This window comes from Tamandua tetradactyla, chromosome 6 (assembly GCF_023851605.1).
Source record: "Tamandua tetradactyla isolate mTamTet1 chromosome 6, mTamTet1.pri, whole genome shotgun sequence".
Taxonomy (NCBI): Eukaryota; Metazoa; Chordata; class Mammalia; order Pilosa; family Myrmecophagidae; genus Tamandua; species Tamandua tetradactyla.
Genome location: NC_135332.1, coordinates 40,249,904 through 40,277,849, shown reverse-complemented (window position 1 = coordinate 40,277,849; position 27,946 = coordinate 40,249,904). Strand labels below are relative to the sequence as shown.

Genomic DNA, 27,946 nt, shown 5'->3' with positions numbered 1-27,946 from the left:
TCTTTCAGTGACTTACTACGTCAGGCATTATTCTAGGGGCTAAAGATATTAAGGAACTTATCTGGGAAACAGATAAATACATTGAGACAGATGCAGTGATGGTTCAAGTAAATATCAGGTATTTAAGGGCACGTTGGAAAGAGTACTTAACCTGGGGCAGGCTTTTTGTAGATGCGATCTATAAACTGAGACTTGAAGGATGGGTAGGGACTAGCCAAGTAAAGGACAAGGCAGGTATTCTGGCAGAGTACATAATGAAATCCTGATAGAACATTGCTGCATAACTTGGGGAAACTGCAAGTGCTTCAGTACAGTGTTAAGAGTAGGAGCTAGGAGTATTGAGAGAATAAGATCAATATTCTAACTATTATCTAGGAGATCTCTACATTGTTTTTTGTTTGTTACATTCCTAAACATTTTATGTATTTGGTGACAGATGGCATAAATAAGAAGTCTTTAAAAAAATTACCTGAAGGAATTTATATATTCTTTTATAATCTGGGTATGTCACGCTTATCAGCTATATGGTTTCAAATTATTTTCTCCCATTCTCTAGGTTGTCTTTTTACTTTCTTGATGAAATCCTTTGCACAAAAGTTTTAAATTTTGATGAGGTCCCATTTATCTATTTTTTTCTTTTGTTGCTTATGCTTTTGGTGTCAAGTCTGAGAAATCACTGCCTAACATGTGGTCCTGTAGAAATTTCCCTCCGTTTTCCTCTAGGGCTTTTTTAGGTTTAGTTCTTACATTTATATTTACTTCTTTGATCCATTTTGAGTTAATTTTTGTATATGATGTGAGGTAGGTGTATATGGCTTCTGTGTATGGCTGTCCAGTTCTCCCATCATTATTTGTTGAAGAGACTATTTTTTCCCCACTGATTAGACTTGGCACCCATGTCAAGAATGGCAAAAGGTGTGTGGATTTATTTCTGAACTCTGAGTTCACTTCTCTTGATCTATATGTCTGGCCTTATACCTGTACCATACTGTTTTTTTGTTTTTAACATGGGCAAGCACTGGGCATCAAACCTGGGACCTCTGGCATGGCAGGCGAGAACTCTGCCTACTGAGCCACTGTGGCCCGCCCTGTACCATACTGTTTTGATTACTGTAGTTTGTATTAAGTTTTAAAATCAGGAAGTGTGAGTCCTCCAGATTTGTTCTTTTCAAGATAGTTTTGTCTTTAGGGGTCGCTTAAACTTTCATATGAATTTGATGATTGATATTTCTCTTTCTCTTGATGTGCTTTGGCCAGTGGCATGTGTAGAATTGAGTGTACCAGTTCTGAACTGAGGCATTAAGAGGCTTTGCATGTTTTTGCTTATTCTCTTTTGCTTCTGCCATGTCCATGAGAAGAATATCTTACTGGTAATCTGCTGGCTGGTTCAAGGAACATGAGAGAAACCTAGAGCAAGGCTGTCCAGCGAAACCACAGAACTGAAATGAGAAGCAAAAATTGCGAAACTCAGATCATCCTAGAGCCATGAAAGCAAATAATTGTCTTCAAGCCACAATTAATTTCTTGGCATCATGTGCCACAATTTTGAAGTATGTTGGTTTAATCTGGGTTGCTATTTGAATTTTAGAATTTATTCTATTCATTTGCTTGTGTGTCACTTAACCCATTCTTAGCAGTACAGTTAGCTGTATGTTAATATTATGTCATAAGTAATAGGAAAATTGTGTTTGTCTTGATTGTTAATGAGTGACCAAAGATAAACCATGTAAAGAGATGCTTCTGTGCTACTTTCCTGTTTAGTTCTAAGTTTGGTACCATTTAGAGTTTTCTCAAATTGGGGTTGCCAGACTTAGTAAATGAAAAAAACAGGATGCTCAGTTAAATTTGAATTTCAGGTAAACAATGGGTACTTTTTAGTATAAGTATGTTCAAACACTTTGTAGGACATTCTAATTTTTTTTGTTGCTGTTTATCTGAAATTCCATTTTAACTGGATATCCTGTATTTTATCTGACAACCCTACTTTAAGTGCTCCATCAGAATCTTTTCACACTATTCTAAGCAGAACACATTAGTTTATAATACTTTATCTATTTAATGACCAGTTTCCTACTAATGGCTTTCTAACCCATTTTGTATGAAAAACTGGGCTAAGCAAAGTGAAATATATAAACCAGCAGGAGAGATACATAAGTCATTAAAAAATCTTGATGAAGAAAATGTGTAGGGTGCAATGGCTATAAACAAACATATATAATCTCTTTGTCTTTTGTAGTTTGTAGTCTCTTAAGTCCAGCACACAGACAGTTCAGGCAAATACATATGTTTATTTTGGGTGAATGAGGGTGAGGCAGGTGGAGAGGAAGAGATTAACTTTTAAAATAGTTATACATTAGCATATTTATTATGAAGCCTTTTAGAAATCTAGATTTAAAAAATAAAAATAATAGATTAAATCCTACTACCAGAGATAAAACTAAATTTTGAGAAAAACAGCTTTCTTTAGTGATTTTATCTCCTACTTTAGATTCAGGATGACCCCGTACTTCTGGCTTTAGTGGTTTTAAAAGTCATTCATAGAATTTCCTGTGGAGATATTTAACCTTCATTTTATTACTTGAGGCTCTAACTCCAGCTTTTTTTCCCATAAACTCAGAGAGGCTTTAAAGGGAGGGGCCTGTGTCTGTCTTAAGTTTGTTTTATGGGCCAGCAATATTCTTAGCACTTGGCTTTCAAGAACAACCATACCTTTTTTTTATTAGAAAAGTTGTAAATTTATAGAAAAATCATGCAGAAAATAAAAAGTTTCCATATGCTGCCCCCCTTAAACCTTGCTTTAATGTACATTAGTTACAACTAATAAAAGAGTATTGTTATAATTTTATTAACTATTGTACATGATTTACATTAGGGTTCACTGTTGTGTAGTCATATGGTTTTTGTTCTACTACCTAAAATTATCCCTTTTAGCCACCTTCAAATATATAATTCAGTGCTATTAATTATGTTCTCAGTGTTGTGTGGTACCATCACCACCATCCATTACCAGAACTTTTCCATTATCCCAAATAGAAACTCTGTACAATTTCAACATTAACTCTCCAGTCCCTACATCCACCCCAGCCCCTGGTAACCTGTATTGTATTTTCTGACTCTATGAATTTGTTTATTCTAATTATTTTCTATCAGTGAGGTCATATAATATTTGTCTTCTATACTTTTTTTTTTTTGCTCACGTATTTTAGAGCATTCTGGTTTGGTGCATAAATATTTATGATTGTTATGTCTTCTTGTTGAATTGTTCCTTTTATTAGTAGATAGTATCCTTCTTTGTCTCTTTTAACTTTTTTTTTTTGAATGACAATAAAACAGATAATTTCTTGGAACTTATGTACTCTCCATTCCCTTCCCCTCTCCTCCGGCCCCCCCACCCCATCTTTTAGGAGTATAGAAGGTTTAGTGTTTTTGGCAATCTGCTTGGTTTCTTTGTCCACCAACATTAAGTCATAACTATATGACTCTTACAGTGATGGTTTTTAAATCTTTTTTTAGGCCATGGATCCTTAGAGGAGATCCTTCTTGTCAGAAAAATGTATACAGATGTATAAAATTGCCAGCTATTACTGGAAATTTGCGGGTCCCTGCCCCCGTAAGCTCGTGGACCCCCATATCTGCCTTTCAGAGGTTGAAATGATTTGAAATGAACTGATTAAAAAGTATTTGTGTAAACAAGAATTGCTGCCAAAGATGTACTCCCTTAAAATTATACTGAATTTTTGTTTCAAGTATGTGAACTATTCTGATTGGGTTCTGCAAGTTAGGAAGGTAGTTGTTTTGGCATATTTGATAGCCTATTCCATGAAGATGGTTTATCACGTGTGTAAATAATATTTGTATATATGTATTACATAATACACATATATGAGGTGTAAAATGTGAAGTTCAGTGGAGTGAGAGATCTTCTTGTGAAGAACTATGCTAAAGAGTTGGAATTAATTCTACAAGGCATTGGGAAATACCAGTGATCTTTAAGTGCTGGAGAGTGATTTAGTATAGAAGGCACTTATATTTGTTTTTTTATTTATTAATTAAAAAAAATTTAGCAAACGAACTAAAACATTAACATATAATCAGTAATTCACAATATCACTTAGTTGCATATTCATCATTTCTTAGAACATTTGCATCAATTCAGAAAAAGAAATAAAATGAAAACAGAAAAAAAAAAGATTATACATACCATAGCCCTCACCCCTCGCTTTCATTGATCACTAGCATTTCAAATTAAATTTGTTTTAACATTTGTTCGCCGTTATTTATTTTTATTCCATATATTCTACTCGTCTGTTGACAAGGTAGATAAAAGGAGCATCAGATACAAGGTTTTCACAATCACACAGTCACATTGTGAAAGCTATATCATTCTTCAATCATCCTCAAGAAACATGGCTACTGGAACACAGCTCTACATTTTCAGGCAGTTCCCTCCAGCCTCTCCATTACATCTTGAATAACAAGGTGATATCTACTTAATGCGTAAGAATAACTTCTAGGATAACCTCTTGACTCTGTTTGGAATCTCTCAGCCACTGATACTTTATCTCATTTCACTCTTCCCCCTTTTGGTCGAGAAGGTTTTCTCAATGCCTTGATGCTGAGTCTCAGCTCATTCTAGGGTTTTTCTCAATTCCTTGCTGCTGAGTCTCAGCTCATTCTAGGATTTCTGTCCCACGTTGCCAGGAAGGTCCACAGCCCTGGGAGTCATGTCCCACGTAGACAAGGGGAGGGTGGTAGAAGACACTTACATTTTACAAAAATTGTTTTAAAAAGTTTACTACACATGTGATATACATTCATTGTACTTAAATTAGAAGAAAGTTAAGCAAAAAAAAAAATCACCTACATTACTGTTAAAGCTGTATTGTAAACTTAGACTTTTTTTGTTGGTACATGTACAACTATCATTCTAAACAGATTCATTTGGTCTATTTGAAAATCTGCTTCCATAATCCATAGTCCTCCACATTCCTAGGCATAGTCCATGCTTCCATAGCACAATCTGCTATGGTGCTTTGTGATACTTATCACCTGAAAGCATTTAAAGTGCTAAATAGAGTACTTCAACTGATAAAACCAGTCTTATAGAGGCAGGGACTCATGTGTACAACCCTAAAAATTATGACGTAAAAACCTGCAGTTTGGGAATTGAACTTGCAGCTTCTACCCACTTCTTTACTGATTTGTTGTTGGCTGTTTGCATGAATTAACATGTCTGTAAACCTGGTGCTTGTGCATATGACTGCTTATCTGGTTCAGACAAGCATAGACATGCATTTGTTCAGTCTGGAAGAGAGTGGATAATAGTCAAAACTCTCTGGCAGGAATATACAAAACAGTTTTGATGTGTAGACATAGGTAGCCCATAACTTGTTGGGAACTGGAAATATTTACCCTTAAAACAGGCTTTAAAGAGTGGTTGGGGATTTGTTTCCTGTACCATGCCCCTCCTAGGCTGTTTGTTCTTTCCAACAGAATGAATGAATACTATTTCATCTGTTAATTTCTGTCATTGAGCATTAGGCTACATATTAAAAAGTAGGATACAGAATAAATTGTCAGGGTTCTTGTCAGCAAGATGTTTGAAATCCATTGGTGATACTACCGTGCAAACAAATAATTATAATACAGTGCAAGAAATGGTTAACTGGAGCCATAGTATGGTAGGAGTTGATAAAGGTGTTTCTAAATCTGCATCGGAGAGAAGGGAATCTAAGGAAAGGTATTTTAAGTAGATTCTTTGGTTAATAATAGAGCTGTGCACACCAATGTTTATAGCAGCGTTATTTACAATTGCAAAGAGATGGAAACAGCCAAAATGTCCATCAACAGAAGAATGGCTAAACAAACTGTGGTATATACATACGATGGAATATTATGCAGCTTTAAGACAAGATAGACTTATGAAACATGTAATAACATGGATGGACCTAGAGAACATTATGCTGAGTGAGTCTAGCCAAAAACTAAAAGACAAATACTGTATGGTCCCAATGATGTGAATCGACACTCGAGAATAAACTTGGAATATGTCATTGGTAACAGAGTTCAGCAGGAGTTAGAAACAGGTTCCTCTAAACTGATGCAAATGTACTAAGAAACGATGATCATGCATCTATGTGATGATGTTAAGAATTACTGAGTGCATATGTAGAATGTAACAACTGAACGCCCTGTGCAGGTGAAGGTGGTCAAAGTCAAGAAATCTGATAAGGGAGATTTCTACAAAAGGCAGATTGCTTGGGCCCTTTGAGACCTTGCTGTAGTAGATGCCAAAGATGCTATTAAGGAAAATCCTGAATTTGATTTACATTTTGAAAAAATATATAAATGGGTTGCTAGCAGCACTCCTGAAAAGAATACATTTATTTCATGCATTTGGAAATTGAATCAACGGTATCTCCGGAAGAAAATTGATTTTGTCAATGTTAGCTCACAGCTTTTGGAAGGCCAACATCCAGTCAATCATGGCCTCTGAAAAGCAAGTGAACATCCTGATGAAGTTGCTGGATGAGGCTCTGAAGGAGGTGGATCAGATTGAATTGAAACTAAGCAGTTATGAGGAAATGCTCCAGAGTGTGAAAGAACAAATGGATCAGATATCTGAAAGCAACCACCTAATTCATCTTAGTAACACTAATAATGTAAAACTCCTATCTGAGATAGAGTTTCTTGTGAACCACATGGACTTGGCCAAAGATCATATAAAGGCCCTTCAGGAAGGAGATCTTGCATCTTCCAGGGGCATTGAAGCCTGCACCAATGCTGCTGATGCCCTTCTGCAGTACATGAATGTAGCTCTTCGGCCAGGCCATGACATGCTTCTGGCAGTCAAACAGCAACAGCAACGTTTCAGTGATTTGCGAGAACAATTTGCCCGGAGACTGGCCAGTCACCTCAACAATGTTTTTGTTCAACAGGGTCATGATCAGAGTTCAACTCTTGCTCAACACTCTGTTGAACTGACTTTACCCAATCATCATCCATTTCATAGAGATTTGCTTCGATATGCCAAGCTGATGGAATGGCTAAAGAGTACAGATTATGGAAAATATGAGGGACTAACAAAGAATTCTGATTTGGAGATATCTTAAGGAAAAATATTTACATTACTGGAATTCTTTGCCTTTTGAAGTTTAGGAGGATTAATATTTTGAATAATTAAACATTAATTATATCTTTTGAAGAATTTTATACCAGCAGGTGCTTTGTCCCCTAATGAATATTCAAATAAGTAATCAGTAAGCTTTTTGCCTAATTGTGTTCTGTAATCACATGGATTATTTATCACGACTGTATGAGCGAGAAATAAAAGAGTTTTTTGAAGTTGCAAAGATCAAGATGACAGGCACAACTAAAGAAAGCAAGAAGTTTGCTACACTGCCTCGAAAAGAAAGTGCTGTCAAACAGGAAACAGAGAGTCTTCATGGAAGTTCTGGGAAATGAACTGGATCTACTTCTAGTCTCAATAAGCTCAGTGTTCAAAGTTCAGGGAATCGCAGATCTCAGTCATCTTCCTTGCTGGATATGGGAAATATGTCCGCTTCTGATCTTGATGTCGCAGATCGAACCAAATTTGATAAGATCTTTGAACAGGTACTAAGTGAACTGGAGCCCCTATGTCTAGCAGAACAGGACTTCATAAGCAAATTTTTCAAACTACAGCAACATCAAAGTATGTCTGGAATTATGACTGAAGCAGAGGATCTGGATGGAGGAACATTATCACGGCACCATAACTCTGCCACACCACAACCTGTTTCATCTGAGAAAGATATGATCCGTCAGATGATGATTAAAATATTTCGCTGCATTGAGCCAGAACTGAAGAACCTAATTGCATTAGGAGATAAAATCGATAGTTTTAATTCCCTTTATATGCTAGTCAAAATGAGTCATCATGTATGGACTGCACAAAATGTGGACCCTGCTTCCTTTCTAAGTACTACATTGGGAAATGTTTTGGTGACTGTCAAAAGGAACTTTGACAAATGCATTAGTAACCAAATACGGCAAATGGAAGAAGTCAAGATCTCAAAGAAGAGTAAGGTAGGAATTCTTCCATTTGTTGCTGAATTTGAAGAATTTGCTGGACTCGCAGAATCAATCTTTAAAAATGCTGAGCGCCATGGAGATCTAGATAAAGCATATACTAAACTTATCAGAGGCGTGTTTGTTAATGAAGCTGAAAAAAAAGAAGCCAAACAAAAATATACAGATCACCTTCAGTCTTACGTCATTTACTCTTTAGGACAACCTCTTGAAAAACTAAATCATTTCTTTGACGGTGTTGAAGCTCGTGTAGCACAAGGTATAAGAGAAGAGGAAGTAAGTTACCAACTTGCGTTTAACAAGCAAGAACTTCGTAAAGTTATTAAAGAGTATCCTGGAAAGGAAGTGAAAAAAGGTCTAGATAACCTCTATAAGAAGGTTGATAAACATCTATGTGAAGAGGAGAACTTACTGCAGGTGGTATGGCACTCCATGCAAGATGAATTTATACGCCAGTACAAGCACTTTGAAGGTTTAATAGCTCGCTGTTATCCTGGATCTGGTGTTACAATGGAATTCACTATTCAGGACATTCTAGATTATTTTTCCAGCATTGCACAGTCCCACTAAACCTTATGAAAGAGAAAAAGATAAACTAATAAAGCACTGCAAGTACACCAGACACCATTCAAAAATATCAGCCTACTGCTTTGAGAACCCAGATTAACATTTTATTTATTAAATATCAGAAAAATGGGCAGTAACATTCTACAAATATTTTAAGTGCAAAGTACAAACCTGTATAGCAGTTTTATTATTTAGATTGTGTACTAAAAAAGTAACAAAATGCCTTTAGCATTTTTCCATACTGAACAGGAAATCTTCCTTTATTGCCTAGCTTCTTGTGTTTGAGTTATTATTCTATGTGTAATAAACTGGAAGTTGTTCAGTTTTCACTAATTCCTTAATTCTTATCATTCATGTAACTATAAAATATTGTACAAAATTGTTTTCCCCCTTTGTCGTACTAATATGTATGGCTAAGGAAACTTGGAATGATCAGTTGTAAACTTGAATTTTGAGGATTATGTGACTCTGTATAGCAATGAGTAGGTTAATCTGAAATAAAAGAATTTTCAAAAAAAAAATAATAGAGCTGTACTACAGTTCTGGAAGTATTAATATATCTAATATTCTCCCTTAAAACTACGTATCTGTGGGAAATGTATCACTAAGGTTAGCTAGTTAATCCAGAGCACACTCTACCAATTCCTTTCTCCTAGTTCAGTTTAAGGCTCATGATAGGCAGGACTGCTGTATTTTTTCCCCTTCAGTTCCCTTTGGGTTAATGCAGTTTAGACACGGTCTCTTACAAGAGATTGTGTTTGGAGCATTAAGAGCACTGATCCTTTTGTAGGGGAGCGTTACTGAGTCAGTGAGAATCTTTTTTTTGTAAAGCAAATATTTTGAAACTGGAGACTGCAACTATATTTTCTTCTTGCTGCCACATAGTTACAGTATATAATGCAATGTGCTTTTTACTTAATGTATTAACCTGGTCATATTAAGAACTTGTATAACAAAATATTAAATGCTAGTAAATAAGTAGGATGCCCTCTTAAACTCACAGTTGTTGTATATCTTAAACTACTCCTTTTCTCATTTATAAGGTATCTTCTTTATAGTTCCAGCCTGCTTCACAAGATTCCAGTTAGCAGAATGTAATTGGGATGCTTTAATATTGATTTCCATGGATTTTTCCCAGCTAAAATCCATATTTTATTTTATTGTCCTTAGAATTGGTTTAAAACTTTTCTTTATTTTTATTTCTCATTTCAGAGAAAACTGTGCAGTTTTTGAAATAAGAATATTTAGCTGTTTAGGACTTTATAAAAATCACTATATTTTAAATATTCTTATACCCCTAAAAATAATATAGGTAACTGAAGTTAATTAAACAATAACCTCCGTGTTTTACAAGGCTTCCAGGAGGCTGATTTATACCTGAAGAGGAGTATGACTAAAGTGTATCAGTTTCAATTTGCTTCGTTAATTAGATGATTATGAGTTTTAGAGTCCATCATAATTGTCAGTAAATTCCTACCATATATCTAAAAAATTTCCTGTTTGTTACCAGATCCTAGAACCCTATCGATATTGTCTCTGCTGTGTAAATAGCTCTGAGTAGTGCAATATTGCTTATAGGGTTTTAGTGTTTGGGAAGAACAATGGGCAGGTGGCAGAAACTATGTAGCTGAAACAAAGCAACAGTTATCTTTGTTTAGGAAGAAAATAAACAGAAGCTAGTATTCACTATAAATATTAAAATTTGAGGCTCAAATGTTGAATTTTAACTTATTAGAAGGCAATAATTATCTTTCCTAAATTTATTTTTTCTTTTTTAAATAACAGCTTTATTGATATAACTTGCATACCATACAAATCATTCCCTTAAAGTGTACAGTTCAGTGGTTTTAGTATATTCATAGTTGTGCAATCATTATCACATTCATTTTAGAACATTTTCATCACCCCGAAGTGAAACCCCATTCCACATTAAGTTCCAACTTCCCCAGCCCTAGACAAGCACCATTCTACTGTCTCCATAGACTTATACATGATCTAGACATTTCATATAAATTGAATCATACAACACATGGTCTTTTATGATTGGCTTCTTCCACCTTCCACACTGATTTCAAGGTTTACCCACTCTGTAGTGTGTAACAGTGCTTCATTCCTTTTTATGGCCAAATAATATTCCATTGTATGGATGTAAACTTTTTTATTTATCCATTCATCAGTTGATGGATATTTGAGTTGTTTCCATGCATTGGTTACCATGAACAATGCTGCTATGAACAATTGTGTTCAAGTTTTGTGAATGTATATTTTCATTTCTCTTGGGTATATACACCTAGGGGTAGAATTTCTTGGTTATATGGTAACTATTTTTTTCTTTTTCTTTTTGTAGTTTTATTGAAATATATTCACACACGATACAAACTCTCCAAAGTATATCGTCACATAGTTGTGCATACCTTCTCATGATCAGTTTTAGAATATTTTTGTTGCTCTGGAAAAGAAACAAGAATAAAAAATAAAATCCTAATCCTCCCACACCCTTTATACCCCGTTGTTGACCCATAATGTTGGTATGGTCCATTTGTTGCTGTTGATAAAAGAATATTAAAATATTTCTGTTAACTCTAGCCCATAGTTTACAATGGGTCATTTTCCCCCATATACCCTTCTATTATTAACTCCTTGTAATAGTGTCGTAAGTTCTAGTTCATGAGAGAACTTTTTATATTTGTACACTTAATCACAGTCATAGCCCACCACAAGATTCACTGTATTATACATTCCCATGTTTTAACCTTTAATCTTTCCTTCAGGTGACATACATGATTCTAAACTTCCCTGTTTCACCCTGTTCACACACCATTTAGTACTATTAATTATTTTCACAATAACATGGTACTGTCACTTCTATCAATTTCCAAACATTTGAGTTCAAATTAAATATTCTGTGCATATTGAGCAACCACTCCTCATTCTTTAGCCTCATTCTATATCCTCGTAACCTAAAGTCTATAGTTTATGAGTTTACATATAATTAGTTCCTATCAGTGAGATCATAGAATATTTGTCCTTTTGTGTTTGACTTATTTCACTTAATATAATGTCCTCTTTCTAAATTTTAACACTTCAATCAATTAAATTTGGGTTTACTTGTAGTAAAATGAAATAATAGAATTTTAGTGGTGAAAGGGATCTTCCACTCCAGCTTTCTCATTTAATAAGAGAGATCCAGAGAGATGAGGGCCTTATCTAGGGCCCCACAGCTGATTTGTGATAGCAGGTCTAGAATCCAAATATCACAATTCCTTTTCTTTTCTTTTTTTTTCTGTACCATACAATCAGGTTGTTTTCAGAGGGACTCTAACTGACTAGCTTTATACTTCAGTGATATTAGATTTAAAACTTTAACTGTTTAAAGTTAATTTTAGGAAAGAACTATTTTCTCCTATCAATGTGACTAATTGGCTTTAATGTCATGTATAACTTTGGTATAACCTACAACAAACTTGGAGTAATGAAAATAGAACTAGAGGGAAATCACTTAGCCTATTTCTTCATTTATAAAATAAAGGGTGCCGATCAGAGAATATTAAGATTGTTTCTCTATTTCTCAATATCCCTTCGGCATCCTTTTTGTGTTTTTATTACCTGCTATTCCTTAGCCCACTGACTTCACTTAGAAGCAAATCGTTCCCCTATGTATTCTTGCAAAATGTTCCTTGCAATTCACCACAGATAACTTGCTACTCTTAAGCTGTTTTTCCTTCTTCTAAAGTCTGTTTAAAATTCTGTTTATTCTCTGAAATATTTTCAGAATAGAAGTGGAAAGAGAATCCCTAAAGGGGGGATGGACATTAAAACAATCTTTTGAAAGCAGTGGTATGTTGATAAATGTTTAACAACTAGTTCTGGGGGATGGGAAGACCTGAATTTTAAAAGCATTTGCCAGTTTCTATGGTATAAATAATCTATTTCAAACTACTAGCATGATATCATTGAATATGGAATCAGGAAGAGATGTGTAATAGCATATATAGTATTTCCACTATAAGGATATAATAGATGTAAACAACCTTAAGAGGATAGATACTAGTAAAATATCATGAAATAATTGGTAAGTGATGATTTTGGAGAATGTGTTATCTTTGCGTTCAATGACTTATTTAATTGTAAATTTATATATTTAATTTTTAATGATGTCTGTATTTAACAATTGGCTTCAAAACATCTATCAAACCAATGACTGAAAGACAGCTGTTTGGTATCTTATTAAAATTTGGTATTTAAAATTCAGAACCACTTTTAGGTATCTTTTGATAATTAATATGATAATTAATATGTTAGGGCTCCCAGATATTACAGGTGGCTGTAGTTGAATCTACTCTCTTGCAAATAACACATTGTTAAGTAAAATGGGATTATACTAGTTAAACTTTAGGCAGAACTAAAATATCAGGTGAAAAAAACATAAAATTAAGAATTTCTGTTTCCTAAATAGTTGTAGGGCTACTAAAATATTCTGTTTTAAGGTAATTATGGAGTCACAAATCCCATAATCCTAAGAATTTTTTGCTAGCTTTTAAATAAATAAAACAAGCTTTAAAAATTTTACTTAAAGTTATGCTTTAGAATGTTATATAAGGCCTTGGAATTAAAAGATAAGTTGTGAACTATTTCAAGAATTAAAACAAAAATCAAGTTTTGAATGCTTACAGCCTTTGTTTATTTTGATTTGCTCTCTTTCTACCTCTTTCCCAATTCTCTCCATCTACATGTTATTTGGGTTAGTGTACTTTTTTTTAAGGTAAAGATGATTCCTGAGCATATTTAAATATGGGAAAGTGATACTAATGGGAATTTCTCTACACACAAACATATGCATATATAAACACTCTTAGTAATTACTGATATTTTTAATGAAGTCTTGATTAATTTAATCATGGCTTCTAATCTAACAAGTATATAAGACAAATGAAAAATCTCCAATTTTAGAAAACATTTAAACACACTTTGTAATTAAGCACCCAATATTTCTTTTTTTGGTTTATAGCAATTCCCTGCTGGTAGAGATGGAAATCAGACACTGACTTTTGGAAAATATTTTTAAAAATAAAAATTGGCTTGCTTTTCCCTTTTATGTCTACCTCAAAAGTTTTTGGTGATAAAGATAGAATTTTGGTAACTGCAAAGTTTTCTATTCTAATTTAGGCCAATGATAAGGGAAATTATTAGTAATGGAATCTTTGGTTTATTTAATTTTGAAATTCTAGTCAGTGATGACACCCTCTGATCTTCAAAGTATTTTAATTTCTGAGAGCCATTTTGTCTTACTCTGAATTCTAGAGTAGGGCTCTTGCTTTACCTTTTGTAAAATCAAAATATCTATACACCATTTCCAATACCTGAGAACTGCATTTAACAGTCTTTTTTCTCCTGGTTTCTACCTTTTCACCAAGGCTTCAGAACTTTGAGAACTAATCTTTAGTCAAGAGCTCAAATTCATGGTAGGATCTGGACCCTCTCCCCAAAGCAGTGTCTTAGGCTGTAGGCTACGAAAGGAAGACCATCACCAGGTCAGAATTCATGTTTTGTCTTCCATGGTAAACTCCAAGGACTATAAAAGAAAAAGAAACAAAAAATAAAAACTCCAAGGACCATGAATGTTTCCCTGATAAATTCTTGCTGTAAGATCATGTAAAAGATTCAGAATTTCCAAAAATTAAGAATAATTTATTGATGATACCACATTTGGAGATAGACCACTTCTAACACTCTGATGTGTATCCTTTCTCAACTTTTCTATATGTACACATATACATATTTTACAAAAAGGGGTCATACCATAACTAAAGCTATTGTCTTATTTAATGAATTATAAATATAGTGCCATTTCAAATCTTTTCCTACCTTATGATTTTAAATATTAATGACCTTTAAAAAGATTATAAAAATAACTGCTTATTACAACTACTGCAGAAATAAAGTAAAAAGTGGAAGTCCATCACCATGGTTGTTAATTTATATACCATCATTTTAAATAACTGCATGGAATTCCAAATATTGATGTTTTACATGTAGCTTTTCACTCCAATTCAGTTATCTTATATCTTTAATGGCCGGTGGTAGTTCTCCCCTTTTTTCTCCCTCAGAGTTTTACTACAGATCAAGGTCCTCTGCTTTGCTAGAACCCAGGTTCAAAAATTGGAGTTACTCAAATGCTGGCTACTCCCGTACTACATAGAGCTTTTCTTATAAAATTTGTGACTCTTTAAGCTCCTTAATTTTACTCTATATGGTACATATTTGTAGTTCTTTTGGTTAATAGGATGCAAAGAATGGTAATGATGTGAATATTCCTGAAAATGAATTTGTTCTGTTTTGACTTGAAACCATATTTCCTGCTGGAGGTGGATTGACAAGCGTGTCACCACCCTTAGGGAATTCTTGTAGTCATTATTAGTTTTTTGTATTAATATATGACTGTGTCTTAGTATCTTAATTTTGTCTCAGAATCTAAGAGATGCATAGAAAAATGATGACTACAATATTTCAAAATGTTAACAGTTTTTAAAATTTGTAATAGAGGATAGGGATTATGGCTGATGGAGATGGAAACTTTCTATTTTTACATTTTTAAAATGAGTGTATATCACATATTAATTATTGAAGTACTAAAAATATATAAAAGGAAAAGACAGGATAGCCAAAGTATTGTGTTTAATAATGCTTCTTTTGGTTCACAAACTAATGATTTGTGCTGACGTTTAGTTCCAGAAAGCTGACTCTGATCTGGATTACATTCAGTACAGGCTGGAATATGAAATCAAGACCAATCATCCTGATTCAGTAGGCAAGGTAATCTACAAAATAAATACATATTTTAAATTGAGTATTTTAGAAGATTTTCGGCTAGTATTTCTAATGGTATTAGATGTACAATAAAAACTGTATTATGTTATTAAGCATTAGGATTTTGAGTTGGAAGCTTGGTTATATTATACTGGAGAGATTGTATCCATGGTCAGGAAAACTTGTGGCTAGATTTTTATAAGAATCATTATGTCCAGAGAAACAAACCACTGTGGAAGTTTCTGAAATTTGGATAGAGTATAAAGATACTTCTAGAGTAGTGCTTCTTAAATAACTTTTGGGAGAGTTCCTGTTAATCATGGTATTCTCTGTAGAAGATGATGATGTATTACTAATGTATTTAATTATATGATTCAAATTGTAATTTTTGCATAAAATTATATTTTTATTCTAAATTTAGTTTGAGTAGTAATATGAACTGTTTATGTGGCATAAAACCATAACTGTAAGTACACGTGTCCATGAGGATAAAAGCAAACTATTTTCAATAATTGTCTCTTAATATTAATTTTTAACTTTAATTAATCTTTTCTTTGGCACTTTCTAGCAAACTAGCAATATCATATGTTATAGTTTAAAAATTTTCCATACTATTGTTTTGATTGGGTGTAAGTGTGAATCAAAGTAACATTTTGTAAAAAATTAGAACATCATAGATGTTTGGTTATTACTGTTTATTTAATGGAATTCCAGAATTCTATGTGAGTAGTTGAAATTTCTAGCTCTTTAACTTGTCTTTCCCCCTTTTCTTTCCAACTCAAGAGCAACCAACCAACTTTGGTCCAGTGGTATCACTTAATGGCTGGTCTTTGTGGAAGAACTTTTCATATGGGGTTGCACTTTTCCTGTGATTTCCATTTCTCATCTTTGTTCCACCTCCAGTTATTTTTCTTTTCTGCACTTACGAAAAACATTTTTATTGAGATATAATATTTACTGCCATAAAAGATCTTTTATATGTGTATGTATATTCTGTAACTTTTAAACACCTGTAACATTTATTCATTAACTACAAGAAAATCTCTTCTCTTCTTCCTTTTTGTGTGTTATACAAGGTAACAAAACCATGATCTTAAACTTTGTAGATTTTGTTCAATATTAGATCCAGTGATTTTATATATATATATAAATTAAAGAACAGGAAAGTAGACAATCAGCTGCAGTAATCTCTAATATCTTTATAGGTTAGTGGTAACGGTTGTGAATATTCATGAGCATTACTGTGTGTGTATGTATATTCATACCCATATACATAGATAATATTTTGTTCAGTTGCATTATCCTCATTCTAGCACCAAATGAGATTTGGAGACTCAGTGATTCTGCATAAAAGTTAGTATTTTTTACTAGGTTCTATATAAATACAGAGATTCAAACTAGAAGTTCCATTTACCATGTTCTTGATCCTTATTTGTTCCAGAAAGTGTTAGGTCTCAGAAAGAAAATTCTAAGAGCAAAAGGAACTCTTCGTACAGAGCCCCCCTCAACCACTTTCCTAAGCATCCTTGGCAGGTCCAAGGATCCAGATATAAACCTGTTTTAAGCCCCCATCCAATCAGGAAACAACACACCACCTAGTCGACATCCTCCCCTCCTGGTGTTACTGTCCCTTTAGAACACAGCTCCCAGAACAAGGAACTGGAGTCATTTTCTCTTTCTTCCTGCTGGCTCCCACTTGCTTTCTCCCTTTTGCTCTCCCATCTACTTCCTCCTTGCTTTATTCCTTCAATAAATCTATTAATCTTTAACTTGCGTCTCGTGTGGAATCCCTAAGGACTCTGTATCTAACAGAAAGATAATTTTGTTTTATTCTAGGAGCATTTTCCCTGGAGATTATTATTATTATTATTTTTTGAATATGTGTGCTGAGGGTCACATTGTATTCTTTTTTCACTTGAATATCCTGTTATCTCAGCACCATTTGTTGATTTTTTTTTGAATGCATAGGCTGGGAATTGAAACTGGGTCTCCCTCATGGAAGGCAAGAATTCTACCAATGAATTACCCATGCACCCTCAACTCATTCTGCCAATGAACTACCCATGCACCCTCAACTTACTCTACTGATGAACTACCCAGGCACTCTTAGTTTGTGGCATAACTGATAGCACATTTCCTTTTGTTTACTTTTTAAAAAACTTCTTAAATTTTGCTTTTTGCTCAAATTGTCTTTTCTTTTACCTCATCATCAACATTATCATTAGCAGAGCATTTCTTGTATATTCTTCTGACTTTGCATTATCCAGTAATGGTAAACAAAACTCTGAAATGAATTAAGGTGGTATAGACACAAAATTAAATAAAGTGTAGCACAATTTACAAACATTAATAAAAGAATATAATAGCTCCCAAGAGGCCATTCACACAAACAGCTGTATTTTTCTCGGCTTTGTGTATAACAGTTTTTTCCTCTGTGGTAGGGTGCTAAAGTCATACACAGGCAATGTAATATAATTATGTTATCCTGAATTAATCATTCCCATATCAGTTTTTTAGTTGCAGTTAATGTCTCAAAAATATGTAGAGTGAGTTAATTGTAATACTACCCTGTTCTAACTCTTTTAGCTCTATTGCTGTTTATTATTTATGCTTGATTCACAAACTATTCCGAACTTTGGGAGATTGTCAAGGTTTAGTTCTTGCCTCTTATCCTTTTTTCTGCATAAGTCTGTGTTTGAGGAATTCATCTTTCTTCTGACTTCTCTGTACAGGTCTCTGGACACTTCACTTCTGAACTCCATTCCAGTTACCTAAAGGTCATTTATATTTACATGATTTGCTGTCATCTCATATTTGATGCTTTCTTCCCTCATACCAATTTTCCTCCCAGTATAGGGAAGATCTATACATACTTAATGTCTGTACAAATGAGGGTGTTGAAGAGATTGTTGAAATATAGGAAATTTAAGGTTTGTGAGGATATGGGGAAGAATCAGTAATAATACTTGTGGTATTGGGGACTGAGGAACAATGGGAATATCCATAGATATTTTAATTTTTTGATGAAAATTCAGGAAGATGGAGTTTCTCCTGGATTGTTTTCTGTGTTCTAACTAAAGCACTTGGTGAGGTAATTTGTCAAGAATAAGTTGATGGGAATTGAAGGGAGTGGAGAAAGTTTGGAATAGCCAGTTTTGGGAAGTTTGCTCAAGAACCACCAGTGAATGAAAAGAATTACCAAATGGCAGAAAGGGCCTGGTTGAAAATGTGTTTTATGGAATAGTAATTATTTATATTATAAACTGAATATGAAAAACCAGTGTAGTTTTTAAATATAGTTGTCATAAAATTTGTATAGTGAGGGCAATGAATTGGGATGTATAGATACCCTATGAAAGTGTGTTTTAAGAATTTTATAAGTGGTTCCCAAGTTGTTTTTTATTCTTTATGAATAAATCAACAGAAAATCTTTTGTCATCTTCTGAATAGTGTTTAGAATTATATTTTAGAAATATTGTGTAATGATTTTGAAGCATGCATCAGATGTTATATGTCCATTGCCTTTTTTGTGTGTGTGAGTTACTGCTATACCTAGGCGATACATTCCTTGAGAATAGAATTTAGGTCTTATAATTCTTTCTTCCCCAACCCTCATTCTGTGTCACACAGTTGTCTTAAAAAGAGCTTACTCTTTCCTTTCCATGATTTAACATATCTTTTTTTCTCATGTAGAAAAATCCAATTACTCTCTTAAAGGAATTGTCAGCGATAAAGTTTCGATATCAAACTTTGCATGCACGCTTTAAACCAGTTGCTGTTGAGCAAAAAGAGAATAAGAGCCGCATTTGTGCTACTTTGAATAAGACTATGAACACAATACAAGAACTACAAAAGCAAACGGACCTGGAGGTAATGCTTTCAATAACAAGTTGAATCTGCATTGTTTTAATTCTGATACTCCCTAGTAACTAGCATTTTGAAAGTTAGCAGTCTAAGCTGTTGATAAAAATGAGATAGTCTTGATTCCTTAAAGTGTAATAGCTGACACTCTTTATCTCCTTTTATTTTAAAGTAAGCATGTGGACTTGACATGGTTAATCAAGAAGTGTGCTATCTTGGATTATGTAACCTGGCAGAAGAAAAAACTTGCTAATATCTCCCAGCTCTCTTGGTTTCTTTGGGTACTAGTGAGACTGAGAAATCTGGCAAGATCAATAGCAGTGTGGTAGTTAGGTTCAGGTGTCAACTTGGCCAGGTGAAGGTGCCTAGTTTTGTTGCTGTGGACATGAGCCAATGGCATGTGAAGCTCATCTGTTGCTGATGACATCTGCAGTCGGCTAGGAGCCATGCCTGCTGCAGTGAATGATGTTTGATTTAATTGGATGGTGCTTAAATGAGAGAGCTCAACATAGCACAGCCTAAGCAGCTCAGCATACCTCATCTCAGTGCTCCTCAGCCCAGGCCTTTGGACATGCAGAAAGGAATCACCCTGGGGAAAGTTGTTGGAATCTAGAGGCCTGGAGAGAAGGCCAGCAGAGATCACCCTTTGCCTTTCCCATAAGAAAGAACCTCAGTTGAAAGTTGGCTGCCTTTCCTCTGAAGAACTATACATTTTTAACAAAATAAATCCCCTTTTATTAAAAGCCAATCCATCTCTGGTGTGTTGCATTCTGGCAGCTAGCAAACTAGAACAAGCAGTGATTTATTTTTTTCTTATTCTCCTTTGCTTCACATTTTTTATAGTTCATTCTCTCCCTCTACTTCCCCATACTCCCCATCTTATTTAGCGTAGAATATCTTAACTATGAGTGTGTATCACTGATGTGTTATACTCTTCAAGTATGTTGGAGTAGAAAAAAAGTTTATTAACCACTCATTTAGTATGCTAGTTTGAAATTGTTATGTACCCCAGGAAAGCCATACTCTTTTTTTTTTTTATTCTTTTAATATTTTTATTGAGAAATATCCACACACATAGAGTTCAACCATATTATACAATCAGTGGGTCACAACATCATCACATAGTTGTGTATTCATCACCATAATCATTTTTAGAACATCTGCAACATGCCAGAAAAAGAAATAAAAATAAAAAAAGGAACTCATACACCCATACCACTTATCCCTCCTTCTCAGTGACCCACGGTATTTCAATCTACTGAATTTTTACCCTTTATTTCTTCCTATTATTTATTTTACACATCTTTCCATACTCTGGATTAAAGGAGCATCAGACACAAGGTTTTCATAATCACATGACCACATTGTAAAAGCTATATAGTATACAGTCTTCTTCAAGAATCAAGGTTACTGAATGAGCTGGTTTGAAAGGATGTATGTCCCCCAGAAAAGCCATGTTTTAATCTAAATTCCATTTCGTAAAGGCAGAATAATCCCTATTCCAGATGAGAGAGAAACTCTGTGTTCGCCATGTGCCTTCTCACTTGAGAAACCCTGAACTTCATGGCCTTTTTGAACCAAGGTCTTTTTCCCTGGGTGCCTTTGAATGGACATTTCTATAGACTTGTTGCAACTGGGACATTTTCTCGGCCTTAGAACTGTAAACTATCAATTTATTAATTTCCCCCTTTTTAAAAGCCATTCCATTTCTGGTATATTGCATTCTGGCAGCTAGCAAACTAGAACACTGGAACACAATTCACCAGTTTCAGGTACTTCCCTCTAGCCACTCCAATATACCATAACTAAAAAGAGATATCTATATAATGCCTAAGAATAACCTCTCAACTCTGTCTGAAATCTCAGCCACTGAGACGTTATTTTGTCTGATTTCTCTCTTCCCCCTTTTGTTCAAGAAGGCTTTCTCATTCCCATGATGCCAGATCCCAGCTCATCCCTGGGAATCAGCTTCCATGTTACCAGGGAGATTTATACGCCTCAGAGTCATGTCACACCAGCGGGGAGGGCAGTGAGTTCACCTGCTAAATTGGCTTAGAGAACAGCCCACATCTGAGCAACAAAAGAGATTCTCTGGGGGTGACTCTTAGGCATGATTATCAGTGGGCTGAGCTTATCCTTTGTAGGAATAAACTTCATAGGGGTGAACTCTACAATTGAGTAGCCATGCTTTTTAAATCCAATCTTGTGGGTCTAGACTTATGTTGGGATCTTTTGATTAGGAATAGGCACTAAAGGAACTAGGAGTTTTTGCCCCAGCAGAGAGGGTGCAGGGCTGATGGGAAACAAAAAACCAGAGGCTTGTTGAGTTGGACAGCACAAAATACTGGAAAAGGGCTGGACCCCAAGAAAAGGGGGCCCAGGGAGCCTGGAGATACACAGAGCCACATACTAACTCAAGCTCTTGATTGACAAACCCAAAGAGTGGATGTCTGGCTCTGAAAAGGCTTTTCTGCTTTTTTTTTTTTTTTTTTTTTTTTTTAACTCCTTAAATAGCTCATTAGATAGAACTGGAAAGTGATCTCAGGCTCCAGCACAGCCCCAGGCAAGGGTGGAATTAAGCTTGTTTGAGAGACAGTCAAGTGAAAGGAATATTTCCCTAAAGGGTATATCTGCCCCTAGAAAAGGAGGGTGGGGCCCAGCTCAAGTGGAATCCCTCCTTCGTGGAATTCAGGCCCCAGGGACTGGAAAACAGAAGTAATTAAAGCCATCCTACTACCTCACTTGTGTTTCACCCAGGCCCCTGGCAGGGAGAGTCTGCTGAAATTAAAGGCAATGCATCACTTTAAGCTGTTAGGAAGCTGGGGGCAGACAAGTGCTACATGCTGAGCAGGATAGGAAAAGCACAGAGTGTAGAGGTTTCATAGGAAAGTCTGTCAACCTCAGGGAAAACTGATGCTGGTTCCTCTTTCTTCTTGAGTCGTGGGCCTGTCTAGCCTGGAAAAATCTGACTGGGGTCTGTAGTACCTGAGGAGACCTTCCTAAAATAAAACAAAAAACAAAAACTCTGTAGGCAGGGCAAGAAACAGAAAAACAAGAACTTGAAGATTCTAATCAGTTACACAAAACCTATGCTAAAGGTCTAGAATAAGTTAAACTGAATGTCAGAGGACAGAGAATAAAGCCATCTAGCAAGAAAACTCTAGGTAGAAGAGTGAAAGCAACTTCCAGAAGAAACTAAGGAAATCAAATGCCTAATTGCCAGCAAAAAATAAAGAGTCATACTAGGAAAAGCAAAGATATGGCCCAGTCAAGGGAACAAGCCAGCACTTGAAGGGAGATATAGGAGTTGAAACAACTAATTCAGGATGTTTGAACAAACATGGAAAATCTCATAAAAAATCAAATCAGTGAGTTGAGGAAGGATATAAAGAAAACATTGGGTGAACAAAAAGAACTCGAAAATTTGAAAAAACAAATCACAGAACTTACAGAAATGAAAGGCACAACGGAAGAGATGAAAACAGGGTGTGAGGGTGTGTGGTATTCCATTGGTGTTTCAATACACTGAAGTAAAAAAAAACTCTACAAACTTTAGTCCTTAACAAACTTGACCTTAACCTGGAAAAATTCTTCAAAGGTTTATTAAACAGATGATTTGAAAACTTGAGCAGTGATCATAAGGAGTACCATGGATTCATGGAGAACAAGTCTTGCCAGAAAAATTCCATTTCCTTTTTTTGAGGTAGAAGAGGAAAATTCTGCAGATATTTGGGTTTATGTAAGACATATGTGCCTGTTTGAAGCTATTAAGTACCCCAGAAAAGCCATGTTTTAATCCTGATCCCATCTTGTAGGAGGAGCCTTTTCTTTTAATCTTGATTCAATACTGTAGGATAGAAACCTTTGATTAGATTATCTCCATGGAGATGTTAGCACACACAATTGTGGGTGTGACCTTTTGATTATATGAAGATGTGATTCCACCTATTCCAAGTGTGTCTTCATTAGTTTACCGGAGTCCTTTAAAAGAGGGAACATTTTGGAGAGAGCTGACAGAGAAAGCTGATGTAGACTTTTGGAGATCAAGACAGAAATAGCCCAGGTCCTAAGTAAAGACTCACAGAAATAGCCAGAACCTGAAGAGTAGAAATCTTCAACCCTGGTAAATGCTAAGCTAAGAGATGAAACCCAGAATTTTGTCTTGGAACAGTTCAGTGAAGGCCTACAGATGCCAAGTATGCAATCCCTACAGTAAACAGTCTGAAAGCAATGAAGCTCCAGAGCAAGATACCAGCAGATGCCAGCCACGTGCCTTCCGAGCTGACAGAGGTGTTCTGGATGGCATCAGCCTTTCCTGAGTGATGGTAACCTCTTGTTGGTGCCTTAATTTGGACACTTTCATAGCCTTAGAACTGTAAACTTATAACTTCTTAAATTCTATTTTTAAAAGTTACTCCATTTCTGGTATATTGCATTCCAGCAGCTTGACAAACTAATAACAGCATATGATCCTTTCATTTTATCCATGTGAACCTGTTGGGCAAATGTATATTTTATCAGTAGTTGCCAAAACTGCTTCATAACAGAATCACGTAGAGCCACATGTAGCAATATAAATGGAAATTAAGTTAAAAATTTAAAGTAATTAGATAAGATAAAAAATTCAGTTATTCAGCTATTGATTGGATAGTGCAAATATAGAACATTTCCAGTATCACAAAAAGTTATAGCGGACAATACTGCCCTAGAGATTATGTAGTTCTGGGGTGTTCCAGATTTGGCAGCCTCTCTAGAGATGACCTATATAGTTAGGCATCTGTTTTCCCTTGCTGCTCATCAGCACTGGCTTCAAATATGTGCTTTCACTCACAGCTACATTTATGAGGTGAAGCTGGCCACTTCTTGAGCTCCAGGGGTACCTGATTGGCAAAGAGAACGGATTTTCTTTTAACAAACATTGGTTCTGGTCAAGAATGGGCTTGTAATCTAAATGACACAAGTGAGGAGGGAAGTGGTCTGGAAGAGGGTAACTAGGAATAGTTTCCATAGTGCTACTGAGCTTGGGGAAGAGAAAACTTGTTTTCTTCTGGATGTTCTGTGTAGATGTGATGCTTAGCACTGCTAGAGCCATTTTGTTGTTAGCTTGAGGATGAAAGCATCATCAAAGATGACAACTGTGGGATGGAAAATATGGAATTTTTTCATTATTAAGCTGCTGAATAAAGTCTGCCCTTCTGAATTTATTGTGCAATGATAAATTCTTTTTTTAAGCCACATTGAAATGTTTCTATTACTTTCACATGTAAGCATCTTAATTATCCTTCAAAATTTAGCCCAAGTTTCTACTTCTCCGGGAATACTTCTAGACTATTTTTGTTCACTATCTCTTCTTTTTCAAATGACCTTTTTGGTTCTGTTAAATTATATTCCTTACATTGTTTGCCTGATTTCTTGGTCTTGGTTCTTCAACTTAATTGTTCCTTGGAAGCTCAAACATAGTACTTTTTTTAATTACTTATTTCTTTGTTGAACAATATACATAACAAATATAATTTTAACCATTTTAAGTGGACAATTCTTTGCTGTTAAGTACATTGACTGTCTATTTCTAGATCATTTTCATCATCCCAAACCAAACTCATACTATTTAGCAATAATGCCCCATTCCCTGTTCCTCCCACCCTAGTAACCACTATTCTGCTTTCTACCTCTATGCATGTGCTTATTTTAAGTATTTCATATAAGGGATATCATACTCTATTTGTCCTTTTTCTCTGTTTTATTTCACTGAACATGATATCTGCAAGGTTATTCCATGTTGTAGCATGTACCAGCATTTCACTTCTTTCTTCTTCTTTTTTTTTTCATGGGCAGGCACCAGGAATTGAAACCACGTCTCCAGCATGGCAGGCGAGAACTCTGCTAGCTGAGCCACCATGGCCCACCCCACTTCTTTTTCCATTGTGTGGATCTACATTTTGTTTATCCATTCATCTTTTGAGGGATACTTGAGCATATTAGGGTTTCTCTAAGGAAACAGAACCAACAGGAGATGTACATATATGTGTATATATACATTATGTAAATATTATGAGGGTTTTTTTTTTTTTTTTTTTTTTAAATAAGAATTGGCTCACATGATTGGGGATGGGCAAGTCCAGATTCTGTAGGGCAGGCTGCAAGCTGGGAACTCCAATGAAGGCTTCCAATGAATTTCCCAGGAGCAGCTGGCTCACTGGAGTTGGAAATTCTCCCTTCTGATTGCTGAAATCATCACTTCACCTTAAGGCCTTCAGTTGATTGGATGAGACTTCTCTTATTAAGACAAACTCAGTTGATTATAGATGTAATCAGCCATAGATGTAGTCAATTTACCAATGATTTAAATCCATCAAATAAACTCGCAGTAACAGGCCAGTGCTTGCTTAAACAACCGGACACTATAACCTGGCTTAGTTTTCACATGAACTTAACCATCATACTTGTGTTGCTTCTACCTTTTGGCTATTTTGAATACTGGTGTACAAATATTCGAGTCCCTGCTTTCAGTTCATATGGGTATATACTTTGGAGTGGAATTGCTGGGTCAAAACTCTAGGTTTCACTTCCTGAGGAATGGCCAAAGTATTTTCAACAGCATTTACATCATTTTACATTCCCACCAACAGTGTATGAGGGTTCCTTTTTCTCTGCATCCTTGCGAACACTTGTCTTTTTAAATAACTTTTTAATAATAGTCATATCCTAGAAGGTGTGAAGTGGTGTCTTATAGTTTTAATTTGGATTTCTCTAATGGGTAATGATGTTGAGTATCTTTTGGTATACTTATGGGCCATTTGAATCTCTTCACAGAAATGTCTGTTCAAATCCTTGGACATTTTGAAATTGGATTGTCTTTGTTGTTGAATTGTAGGACTTCTTTATATATTCTGGATATTAAACCCTTATCAGATATATGGCTTCCAAATATTTTTTTCCCATTCTGTAGGTTGTCTTTTCACTTGCTTGAAAATTTCCTTTGAGGCATTTGTGCCTTTTCTTTTGTTGCTTATGCTTCTGGTGTAAAGTCTAAAAATCCATTGCCTCTTACAAGGTCCTGATGATATTTTTCTGTTTTATTTTTGGCGGGGGTGTTTATATTAGCTCATATATTTAGGATGATGAGCTATTTGAATTATTTTTTGTATATATTGAGAGGTAGTGGTCCACACTCATCCTTTGCATGTGGATTTTTACTTGTCCCAGCACCATTTGTTGAAGAAACTATTATTTCCTCATTGAATGGGCTTGGCACACTTATGGAAATTCAAACGGTTATAGTTGTGTAGATTTGCCTCTGGACTCTCAATTCCTATATGTCTATCATATGCCAATAACACACTGTTCTAATTACTACAGCTTTGTACTACATTTTGAAATCTGAAATTATGAGCCCTCCAGTTTTATTCTTCTGTTTCAAGGTTATTGTGGCTATTTGAGGGCCCCTTGCAATTCCATATGAATTTGATCAGGCTTTTAGGATTTTGATAGGGACTGCACTGAATTTGTAGATTGTTTTGGGTAGTATTAACATCCTAATAATATTAAATCTTCCAGTCCATTTCATATAGCTAGCTCATTATCTATTTTCTCCCCCTGCCCTCCTACATTTGTGATCCCATACACAGTATAAGCTTATGGGATCTTTTATTGATGTGACAAAGCAGAAGTTAACTAAATTAATTTACAAATCTTTTATGGTTTTTGAAATATTTTGTCATTTGCTTTTCTAGCTTTCACCACTGACTGAAGAAGAGAAAAGTGCGGCAGAACAATTAAAATCTCATATACCAGATTTGTGAAGAAATGGACTTGCAAAAGTGGACTCTAATGGAGAAGAGATTAGTTCCAGAGTGATTTAGGAAGATGTCTTATTAGCACTTACTAGAGGTCAGGGAGTGCTGGTGAGGAGAAGAGGGTTTGTCTCAGGTGTCTGGATAATAATGCATTTCACAAAAGAGGGCAGACATATGAAGAAAGTTCAGACAAAAGGATGGAACAGTAGTAAAGGGATTTAAAAAATAGATTTCCAATTAACAGCTGCTTAGTAAGCGTTCCGTAATTTTTGCTAGTTCCTCATTGATAGCCATTGAAGCTGTATTGATAGTGAAGTTAGGACTGTCTTGTGGGGAGGGGTGTGAGACCTGTCTCCATTACCAGTTCTTGGTGCCTCTGCTTGGCATCTTGCCAACTAAATTCTTTTTTGCTCAAGTTAACCAGAATCCGACTTTGTGCTTGTAACCAACAGCTGTAATTAATGGTACAGGCTTTCTAATTTTTATGAACTACTGCAATAAACCATTAAACATATTTTGGTTCTTAGGCAAATATATCTATAGACCATATATCTATATTTATCTATAGACCAAATATATATATATCTATAGACCAAATATTTATAATTCATTACATTTTGTCTTGTCTCTTACCATATACTGGATTCCTTGAGAGCAAAAGTCACTTCTGATTACTCTTTGATTCTCAGGCACCGTACTGTACTCCACAGGTAATTTTTTAGTGAAATAATTTTTCTATCCCAGGTTAATCTTCCTAAATTACATCTTTGTTCATGGAACTCACCTAGTTCAAAATTGTTGTTGCCCACTACTTGTGAGAAAGTCCAAACTCCTGCACTGGAAGG

At 35.1% G+C, this 27,946-nt stretch overlaps 2 protein-coding genes across 11 annotated transcripts in view; both read left to right on the top strand.

The window, feature by feature from the left end:
- The window catches only part of TRIM37 (tripartite motif containing 37), a 371,934-nt gene that overhangs the window by 65,696 nt on the left and 278,292 nt on the right, over positions 1 to 27,946 (top strand). The gene's annotated exons all lie outside the window — the stretch shown is intronic.
- LOC143685625 (exocyst complex component 1-like) lies at positions 99 to 14,034 on the top strand. The gene is given in 5 exon segments (XM_077162963.1): positions 99 to 118; positions 3,514 to 3,610; positions 6,173 to 6,465; positions 6,467 to 7,092; positions 7,292 to 14,034. Coding segments are annotated over 5 exon segments (2,385 nt in total). The 3' UTR covers positions 8,641 to 14,034.